Here is an 11487-nt window from a genome sequence, read left to right on the forward strand (position 1 = left end):
ATCACACAGTTGAATACTTTTCGTGTTTCAATAAAAATTTACCAAGATTTAGTAGAGATGATGTGATAAATATCATAAAACTCCCTAGGTGGGCCAAAATACCTGCCCGGTCCAAAATACCTCCCCTACCCTATTCTAGAAAACGGCAAGGAGGGTGTTCCGGAGGCCTATTCTTTTGCGTTTCCCAGTTGCCTTCCCTGTCAAATGCACAAGTTCCTTCAGCCTCCACACATACAATTAATTGTGCCTGAATTATAAACTGATGATACCTCCTCTCTGTTATGGCAACTTCCATGCACATTGCCTTTACCTACATGAAGGGTGAATCGAACAAACCGACAGAAACTTGGCAACGGTGCTCGGCTTGTAGCAACTACGATCGCTTCGTTTCTCTACCTACCAACGACCGATGCGGCTAGGTACCTAGTCGAACGAGCGAGCTTCAATTTGAAAACTGAGTTGATTCTCTACCAGTGTGCAGTGCTTCAGTTGCCGCCGCCGGTGTATTTTGTTTGGCGGATGCGTGGTAGAAGTTAAGCGAAAATAATAAAATCGGCCGTCAGAAGTTTGATTTGATAGATTCCCGAATCCGTCAATCGATGCCAATGCCAATGGCTTTAGAACAGCAAGAAAATGTGCGATTTGCGCGAACGATTAGACGATATCCTTGCCTGTACGATTATACGAACAACAAATATTCGAGCCGGGCAGATACCGACGCTGCATGGAGAGATATTTCGACGGAATTCAATGCACCAGGTGAGTGGGATAACAAATACGTTTACTGAATTGGCTTTCAAGGGCAAAACAAAACATACTGTTACCCATCTTTGTTTCGGTAGCGCAACTACCGAACTGATGATGTTTACCTTTTTTACATACCTATCAACATAATCTGTTGGGGGTATTATTTTATTTTTCCTACTTACAACCCACATCCGACAATTTTTTTAAGTGGGAATGGTAGAACTTTCAATTCCCTCGGTCGCACGTACATTAGTTTTGCATTTTGTTCCACCATTTCCGTGAAAAATGAGATCCGGCTTGTGCAAGTGAGGAGTTGAGGTTAGAATTGTAGGATATTCTAGGTTAGATTTGCTATCCACTTCGCCTGAACGATTTTCAGACCCAGAAATATCGTACTTCTAATTAGTTTTCACTGCCGTAAAAAATACTGTTATGCTCAGAATAAACAGTTGTACCTTCGGATCACACTCATTTACTCGTAAATCTTAATCTGACTGTAAAAATAATGAATTTCTTTCCAATGTTTTGAAACCCCGAACGAATTTGACATTGCTTTCGGGAAGCATCATCACAACGACGACAACACTCCCAAGCGGTCGAATCGTCATTTTGGGGGCGAATAGGGGTATCTACAATGTAGATTCTACGTACTGCGAAAGTGGTATGCACAGAGGTAGAAAAAAAATGGCAAATATACACATGACAAATTATTGGCAAAACAAGCAAAGCGTTGTTCAACACGCAGAAAAATGTCGCATATTTGAAACAAATGCATTACAACTTTGATTCAAATTCATTACTGTTTTTTAAATCAAAGCAAATCAATATTTGATGCTAATACTAAGCGACTTTGATTCTAAAATAAATGTATTAGAAACAAAGCCGTTGTTTCTTTGATTTAAAAAAAATAACTACTTTGAAATAAATATATCATTTTGCACAAGTTGATCCGCCGGCATTTTGTTTTCATTGTTAAAAAGTGACAAAATAAAAAACGAAATTGTCGAAAAAGAGGTCGTAAAATATTTTTTCAAACGTTTGATGCCTTTGTTGGTAAGTACAATGAAATGAAACTTGTTGTTTATTTCTAAAATTCATATCCTTCTAAATAACGGCTACACAGCTAACCAGTTCAGGATAATCGAGCGCAAGGAACTCGAGGAACTCACTCTGTAGTCGTTTCTACAGTCGTTCGTTGCCGTAATGGAGAAAATACCTGGTAAGCATCTACTGTTCATAAAATTATGTGTTCTAAGGAAACCCTTTTTGATTTACAGAATCTTCCTCCGCTATCCAGCGAATCTTCCGCCGAATCTGCGTCTGCAACTACGCCGCTTCTAGGAGAACGTGCCTCTGGAGCTGACCTACTGATACGCCGCTTCCACCCACCTCCACCGGCTATTGCTGATGCAACAAAAGGCAACTGCAAAAAATATAAAACTGAAAAATTCTAAAAACATTCATTAAGATTATGTAATTAGGAAAATATAGTAAATATTGTTCCTAAAAAGTTTTATCCAATCCTATTGGATTATCTGCTTTGATTGAATACGATCTTTTAACTAATGGGAGCATTTTGATCACATGCTCTCAGTATTTATAAGATCGCAATCAATTCAAAGCAGGTAATCCATTAAATACATATTTTTATGGTCTTTTTGAAGTATATTACTATCAAATAGTATTATTTTTAAAACAAAAAAAAACTGTTTTTGATTTAAAAATAAATAATTTTGAAATAAAGTACTAATATATTTGTTTCAATGAACATTAGTATTAGAATCAAATATTTTACACTTTGACAGCTGGACTTAAAAACAATAAAATAAATGCTTTGAAGCTAATACTCGCTGTTTTTGATTCAATAAAAATTGCGCTTAGGCCGTGGATCAATGCTATTTTATTTTTGATTCAAAGTCGTTTTTTTTAGAATTTAAAATATATTTTTCTGCGTGAAATCAAATTCATACCTACATACAAATTAAAAGTAACAAATCATTTCCATTTTTATATGAAAACAAGTTGAAACCTTAACTGACTTATGGCACAGTATCCCAGCCCAGCGGTGACGATGGGGTTGCCTAATCACAATCAGGATTAAAACGAATATCCTGTAAATTCTTTAGAATAATAAATTTCTTTTTGTTTTTTTGTTCACTCTATTTCAGTGCGAGAGTGCAAAATCAGATGGAAAAACATCCGCACTGTATTCCGAAGGCACTTGTTCGGAAGTGTCGGGCCTGCACCCAAGAAGGAGTATTATCTGAGTGACGAACTTAAGTTTTTGTTACCTTCGCTAAGAGTATCGAGAAAACACCGAGGTGATCACTCCAAATTTGATGATGACGAACCGGAGATGTCCGTTATGGTGGAAATGGAGCAGAACGATACCGAATCCGATGATCCGACAGCGTCTTTAGCGCCATCCGAATCGCCAATTCCGATTACCGACTTACAGAGGGCACATACAGAAGATCAAGACATGCTCAGTGATTTCGATCGAAGCCATAAATCCCGGGATCTGGCTAGCGAAGTTGTCAAACCTGCTTACAATTACCAGCCTACTGTAAGATCCAGATCCGAAAGTGACTATGGTGGTGGATACGGACAGGACGCATTGGCTGACAAATCGGACGAGTTGTTCCTGCTAAGTTTGAAAGATGACATGCGGCGTATGAGTTCGCTTCAGAAACGCAAGTTTAAGCGAAGAATTTTTGACATAATTGACGAGGTGATGGATAAAGGCGAACGCGTGCCTAATGGTGCGCAAGCAGAACCAACCAATGAGCAACTTGCACAACCGTCAATCGTAAAAGTAGAGGAAAATGTTTTTTAAACTAAAGATAACGTGATTTAGATAGTTTCATAACAATAAAAATAATAAAAAAGATACAGACATTCGAAATGAAATACTATGACTTCTTTCTTCGTTCCATATCTCCAGATACTGTTTCTATAGGCCCCAATTTGAAACTGGAAATTATATTTACGAGGTAGGTATTAGAGTCTTCAGTGAAGTTTGTGGTATTACATACCCTAGACAAGGACTAGGACCCTAGGGCCCATATAGCCGAGGCGGTAAACGCACCGGTATTCAGCATGACCATGCTGAGGGTGACGGGTTCGATTCCCGGTCGGTCCAGGATCTTTTCGTAAAGGAAATTTCCTTGACTTCCTTGGGCATAGAGTATCTTCGTGCCTGCCACACGATATACGCATGCAAAATGGTCATTGGCAGAGGAAGCTCTCAGTTAATAACGGTGGAAGTGCTCATAGAACACTAAGCTGAGAAGCAGGCTTTGTCCCAATGAGGACGTTACGCCAAGAAACCCTAGACTAAGAGTCCATACAGTCACAGCTGTAAACGCGTGAGTATTCAGCATGAGGGTGATGGGTCCAATTCCCGGTAAGTCCAGGAACTTTTCGCGAAGGAACATAGAGTATCTTCGTACCGTATCTTCGCACCTGCTACACGATACACACATGCTGCAAAATAGTTATTGGCAGAGAAAGCTCTCAGATAATAACCGTGGAAGTGCTCACAGAACACCAAGCTGAGAAGCAAAAGGTCGCCAAAACGGGAAAGATAAGATGGGCTGGTCATGTTTCAAGAATGCGAAATGGAAGCCCAGTAAAGTTGAGATACATTGCATTGGTTCGGTATTGGTGGAAAAAAGTTTTATAAAGAGAAAATCTTATAAGTTCGAGATCAAGAATACTGCAAATAATAGATTCGGAGTAGGGTGACGATGACAGCAGGTTTGTTATTTTCGTCATGAGAAGGTTTTGTCGATCGAATTTTTTGAAACTTGGCTATGTAATTTTGCTTGGTTGGGAAGAATTTGAGAACAACTCTGAGTTCAACAGCTTTCAAAAGAAAGCCCATGACGAAGGTAACAAAACTGCCAAAAATACACAATTCCCCCTATATACGTAGACAATTCTGGGTAAAGATATTTCTGAGTTGAAAAATAAGTATTCTCGAGCTAAATCTAGCAGTAGTCATTAAAAGAGTGTATTACAATATCTGATTAAATTGTAGGAGAAGTATGCTATAGTGTATCTAAGCTTAAACATATTAACTAAGTATGTTTTACTGAACACTTTCATACAATTTTTCCTAGTTTTTTTTCATAATCAAACTGGTAACTTTTCGCCTGAATTATTTCCATTGGATGTATCTCCTAGATTTTTTAAGGAATTGCTACAGAAACTGTATCGAAGAATTTCCTGCATAATTAAGATTTTTCCTTAAGCAGTTGCTGTAAAAAAATATTTAAGGAACTTTTCCCAAAACTTTCTCCATCCATTTTTTACGATTATCTCAAAAGTTTGTTCTAAGATTGATTGATTTAGCTATATTATAGTGACTTTCAGCCCAGTTTGTTCTAAGAGTAGAACCACGGAAGTTCCTTTTTTAACATTTCTTCTACAAGCTTCTAAAAGGAGTTTCCTTGAATTAGAAAATACAAGCACTGTTTCAAAAATTTAAAGTTTTTGATCTCTCATTAATTCATCCAGGAATTAAACTAACCATTTCTTCAAAAATTAAAACACATATTTTTAAGCATTTTTATTACAATTCCTCTTGTCTTATGCAGCAGTTTCTCTTTAGAAATTCTTTCAAGTATTTCTTTGAGGAATTTCTCAGAAAAATATAGCCAGCAATTCGGGTTTATTCTGCAATTTTGTCAAATATTGCTTCGATTATCAATTTGCTAAGTGCTAACGTAAGAACAAACATGACAATTACGAAACGCGACGCGAGATAAGACACGACAATTCAGGCCAAACATGTCTAAAGGTCCTATCTGCAGAAGAGAGGCTCCCTTTGGTTTCCCTCTTTTTCGTTAATATCTCAGCTGTTTATTTGTATTATGATTGTCTCCTTGCATTGAACGATGATCAAAACAATCGTCTTTTGATTTGTACTAAAAAAAAAGACAGTACACCGTCTTCAGCCAGAGGCTGCACAGACTAAACATTACACTAACACGAGACAACGGACAACACACATAACACCCAGTGGCCCAATGGAGAATTTTTCGTTTGACGAAAAGAAAAGTTTTCCCCGACTGGAGCGGGAATCGAACCCGCACTCCGAGGCTTACGAAACGCCTAGACGACTGACGCCGCTAACCGCACGGCCACGAAGGCCACAAAAATAGTTGAAAAGTGTACCATTACATTGCAATAATTAAAAGAGAAAGTGAACAAAGAGAGCCTCTCAAATGCAGATAGGACCTATTGAAATGTTTGGCCTGAATTATGGTTCTTACCATCATATTGATTTTTTAATGCCTATGGTTCTTCCGTCAATAGACCAACATGTGAAAAGGGGGAACAACCTTTGCACGCCTCAGCTTCTTCCGTCTCTCTTAGACGTATTAAGAGTTTGTTGGTGATTCATGATTGAATTTCATCTTGAAATTCATCGAGCTTGAAATAGTTCCAGATTTTTATCCTCTTTCTCAGACAAATTACTCAAAGAATCTACCAAAGGAGGCTCGTGGAAGATTTTTTTTTAGATTTATTATAGTGTATTTTAACTTATGCTAATTTACACTAGCTCGTGAAAGAACTTTTAACCCTACTTGTTACGCTGAACGCACCACGATGGAGCCAACTCCCACGTCAAGAAAGCTAAGAACGCTATCCAACACCTCAAGAACAATTGAAGGGGTTAGAAGCAAAGGGGTGTAAGTGACAAAAACCCACTTTCGAATAAATGAGGTTTAAAGTTTTTCATCAATTATTCATTCCATATAAAATATATGAAGTAGCAAAATCGATCCAATTTACTCCGATTTATTGTAATATTTCTAATCATCGTAAAAAAAATTTAAAAAGTTCCTGAAAGCTTGAAATCTGAAGAAATTTTCGATATATTCAGCTCAAAATCGGCAAAATGGTCACTTATATCCCTTTGCATCTGGGCCCTGCAATTGCTGGTAAGGATGGTACCCCAGCTTAACTTATCCAGATGGACCTGGAAGACTTGACCACCTGCTTGCACCGGCCAATAGTTCAGAATTGGGCTACCGAAGAGCTATTGGAGGAGTTGAAAAGGGGATCATACGCCCGATCTACAAGAAAGGGGCTGTCCATTTATTACGTAAGGCAATTTTTCCGATTTTTCGACACCTCCACCCCCCTTGTAAGATTTTTTGTATGAAACTCTAAATATTTTTGTATGGCGCGTAAGATTTTCCAAACCCCCCCACCCCCCATAAACCCTTACGTAATTAATGGACAGCCCCAAAGGTTTTAAGTTGGAGTGTGAGCAGGCTTGATAATCCTCCTCGAAATCAAAAGAGTTTTGCAACATGCTCTACACGGAACCGCCAAACTACCCAAAATTGAGTTCTTTTGACGCAACCCCATAGCTCGGCCCAATAAGCCAATTTTGAGTAAATCGATTAAACTCACACTAGGTAAATTGCCTTCACCTCCAGCAAAAACATTTACTTAAGAGTAGGTAAATTCAACCCAAGACCCCCCCTCATTCAACCCAAATTTGAGTAAACCTGCATTTACCCAAAATTGGCTTATTGGGCTCAAGGACCCTCGTTGGGTAGATGCATCTCTGTTTGTTTTTGACAACATCGGTGAGGGAAAGAGGGAAAACAACCTAATTTTGGGTAACTAGTTTATTCGATATACTCAGCTTTGAGTAAAATCGACCCAAAAATTAGGTAGTTTGATTTCTCCGTGTATAGGTGTTTTGCTTTTGCCTCGTCGCGAGGGAGCGAACCAACCCCAAACAGAGAGGCAATAATAACTGAGCGAGGAAGAGGGGAACGAAAAAAGAGCCGATGATTATTTCGTGTTTTTGAGTGCGATTTTTGCCACGAGAGTCTTGCTTTGTATGCGAGTGGAACTCGCGATAGCTTTTTGAGTGTGAGTGGACGTGAGAAACACAACAAGCAATTATGAGTGCTGGACGAACTCCTCGCTGCGCGACAAGCTCGCGCTCGGTGCTGTTGAGGATTTGCGTTGTGATTTCTGAGTTTTATTTTCACTCCTCAGAAAATCGCCAAAATCGCTTCCTCATTTTCTCGCGAGGGAGTTTCTGTCAAGCCTGAATGTGAGAACTTCAGAGCGATCACAATTCTTAAAGCCGCCTACAATCTAGTCGCCAAATTGCTATCCCAGATCATCTTCCGTCGCGTCTTTCACTCAAAGTAAATGAGTTTGTTGGAAGTAATCAAGCCAGCTTCATCGAAGGTCGCTCGATAACGGACCAGATCTGCAGCGTCCTTTAAAAATTCCGAGAATAGCTGATCCCAATGCATCACCAATTCATCGAATTCCAGGTGACGTACTATGAAGAATCGAGAACGAGCAAGGCTATTTTGTTCGTTCGAATCTTGTGAAGTGAAACCATCTCGACAGGAGTCTTATTTTGGGCACTTTACCCTACCGGCTGTTCAATATTGCCCTGGAAGATGTATTGGAACAACCGGAACATGATTTTTTTTTACATAATCCAGCCAGTTTGTCTGTTTTGCGAATGACATGGATATTATTGAACATTTGGATATTTTAGAACATCAGTTGCGTAGCATTTCAAATGCACGGTAAGTTTAGTTTAACAGGCATCATAACTGCTACTTTATTGCTATAAAACTGCTAAGAGATGAGTGATGATAAAGCTTCGAAACATTTTCACTTCTGTAGAAAGCCACTGGTTCACTGGCTGTAGAAGCCACTTAATACATCGAAGCCAATAAATTCGTCGAAAAGAATTTATAAAATTAACTTTTAGTGGATTTTTTTTTGAAGAATTCTAGGAAATTTTTGGAAATTTTTAAAATATTTCGTACAGCTACCAAAAAGTCGGGTCCAGAGAGGCACGTTCTCCTTTAGTTTTCTCATGCTACACGTGTACTCTGTTGAAATTAATCTGTTATCCAAATCTTAAAGTAATTGGGGTTTTGATTTAGAGTGAGTAAAAATACCGTTCCAGTTTCGCCAGGCATTGAACTCTCTCTACCCCTTGAAGTATCCAAATTTCGTCTAGCATTCATCCCCAAATCAAGAACCAATATCCTTCGTTTAAATTAAAATGTTTCACCCGTTCCAATTTCAGAATCAAATTTTCATTTCACACCCATCGACTCTAGATCCTTTGGACTTGAACGTCGTAATATCTACAAGCTCCGCCTCTATTTCGTCCTCTTGTGCCATGATGATTATCACCCCCGCCAGATATGATTATAATTCGTGATTAAATTTTTAAAATCAGATTAAATTTTAAATTGAACGGCTGAAAAAAGTTAATTTGCTCACAAACCTCCGCCGGTACAGAGACACCGTCGTCGTCGCTTCAAGAAGCTCCAACCGCCAGGCAAAGATATCATACACTCACGCCGCACGGAGAGGATGAGTCGGTATTGGCACGCACGCGCCGTTTGTCTCCGGATTTTTTCTTTGCTTCTTCCACTTGCTTTTCCGACAGTTCCGTCCGAATGTTCTTCTACTTGACGGCGTTGTTGGCACTCTTCTTGCGTGACGTGACTTTAAATAATAATGGCCTGCATTTCAATTTTCCATTCCGCTGCTGGCTGTCGGGCCCAACCTACCACCCCCGCCCGGGCCGGCCCATGTCGACGACAGTCTTGGGAAACCCCCCAGCCAGCCCCCATCAGTATAGTGTGATGCGAGGTAGATGCCAAGTTCATAAGTGCCATTTACACCTATCAATAAGTTGATTCAACCAAGAGGTTCAATCTTTCCTTCAACTTCATCAAGAAACACAATTTGATGGAAATATTGCTAAATGTATTGCTTGCATTTTTATTAGTGCCATTTACACTTATCAATAAGTTGATTCAACCAAGAGGTTCAATCTTTCCTTCAACTTCATCAAGAAACACAATTTGATGGAAATATTGCTAAATGTATTGCTTGCATTTTTATTGCGGAGAAGATGGATGATAATGTTGAATCTTGATATAAATACTGATCAACCTGCAAAAGCGAGGATTGAGGTTGATGTTCATATCCTCAATATTTCCCCTCCGAAAGATTGATCCAACCACCACTATCATCCAGTCCATCAAGATCATTCAAGTCCGTCAAACTTTCCCCTCAAGTTGTTTCATTCGATCAATCCAGCAGGGTAAAAGAGTCAGCAAATTGAGCGAAGACCATTCCATCAGTGAGGAAGAGATAGCAATTCACCAACGTTCAGCGCGTGGTTCACGGCGTTCATGGTGGCCAGTTCAATTGAATTTCATGGAATGCTTTGAAAGCAAATTTCTAGAAATAAAGTGTCACGTTTTTGCATTGTAAATATTATAAAGACTTGATCATTGAGAAAGTGCCAATTTCGATGCTTCGCTTGCTTATTCAGTTCCATTAATTATTATGAAAAAATAATATTTTGATAATTTTGGTCATTTACCAAGCCATATTCGATTTTTTTTGTAAGCATTCATAAACTCTTATTTATTGAACCCAATATTTCGGATAAATATGATGAATTGGTAAATAGTGGATCTATTTACTAATTCATCATGCTATTTTTCCTAATGTCTTGAGAAGATTTATGTGTCTTAATTTCTAACACAAGTTATGAACTTCTACCGTTGAATCAAAATATTTCATACAAAATGGAGCTTAAACAATAAGTATAACAGTTACGTTCGAACAAGTTTTAATTTTTGCTAATGTCATAGTGAATATGTAAAGGAGTATATAGGTTTGGAAAACAAAGACTGATAAGAGAGGTTATTGCCATATTGATTTGTTTGTTTCGCTCATTATTGAAAATGTTTGCTTTATCCGTTATTATTAAAATAGGTTTCTCTATAGCTAGATTGATTACTAAACGATAATTAAATTATATGATTTGAGAGTGACTGCGGGTATTTTTGGCAGTTTTTCTCTCTTTGCCATAAGGGTTTTCTGTCGTCCAAATTCCTTGAAACCTATTTGTATACAGTTTGATTGGCAAAGATGTGAGTTTATCAGGCTTTAGATAACACCCCATGACGAAAAGAAAAAGCTGTCGAAAATATACTGAGTTTCCCTATATCGTTCTAGCATTTTATGCTGAAAGCACTAGAAAATCGCATATGCGCATAAATTAAAGATGTGATATAAAACATTATAAACCAATGTTAAATATTAAACATTATTTCTAAATAATCTAATGAAAATTTACGATACGCAACTTACTTGTGCTTGAACATGTTTATTTGGCAGCGCTTTCTCGTTTCTGTTATTCCATCATTCCATCAATTATTTCTTTCTCAAGGATTATTGATGGAATCACGAGGATCAAACCAAGTATCAATCCAATATCTTCGACATTACCCCTTTGCCGAGGTTCGAGCAGAGAGAAAATCTCCCAGCAGTATGAGAGAAGTTAATGCATAAAGAGAGAAAAAAAAACAAGTGTCTGTGCATGCTCAGCAAACGTACACAGCTCGCAAAAAGCCTTTTATTAAATCAATGCGTCGTCGTCGGTGAGTGCGGGGTTGGTTTTCAGTCCTACCGATCCCAATGCCAATAATGCGGAAGATAATGTATACAATGCATTTCTGTCAAAATTGTATTTTTTCAAATCTATTTATTATTCTATTCACATTAATTCTTCTTCTAAGCTTGAACATTATTACATATTCAAACATACACTCCCGATCAAAAGTTTAGGGTCACTCTCTCAAATACATGTCATTTTTTTAGGACCATATCTCCGCCTATTTGCGTCCGATTTCAAAATCCTCCTCA

The 11487-nt window shown here is 38.2% G+C and overlaps 1 protein-coding gene across 1 annotated transcript; it reads left to right on the forward strand.

Annotated features, from left to right (window-relative positions):
• The first annotated feature begins 317 nt into the window (after window positions 1–317).
• Window positions 318–3638, forward strand: LOC109406682 (uncharacterized). Its single transcript, XM_029858566.2, has 2 exons — window positions 318–759; window positions 2916–3638. Exons 1-2 carry the CDS (start codon window positions 600–602, stop codon window positions 3581–3583), a joined length of 828 nt encoding a protein of 275 aa, XP_029714426.1. The 5' UTR covers window positions 318–599; the 3' UTR covers window positions 3584–3638.
• Window positions 3639–11487: the final 7849 nt, after the last annotated feature.

Source organism: Aedes albopictus, chromosome 3, assembly GCF_035046485.1.
Source record: "Aedes albopictus strain Foshan chromosome 3, AalbF5, whole genome shotgun sequence".
Classification (NCBI taxonomy): Eukaryota; Metazoa; Arthropoda; class Insecta; order Diptera; family Culicidae; genus Aedes; species Aedes albopictus.

Coding starts and splice junctions, on each gene's coding strand:
- LOC109406682 (XM_029858566.2), top strand. CDS start 600: ATGCCAATGCCAATGGCTTTAGAACAGCAAGAAAATGTGCGATTTGCG. Junction 760..2,915: donor GACGGAATTCAATGCACCAG/GTGAGTGGGATA, acceptor ACTCTATTTCAG/TGCGAGAGTGCAAAATCAGA.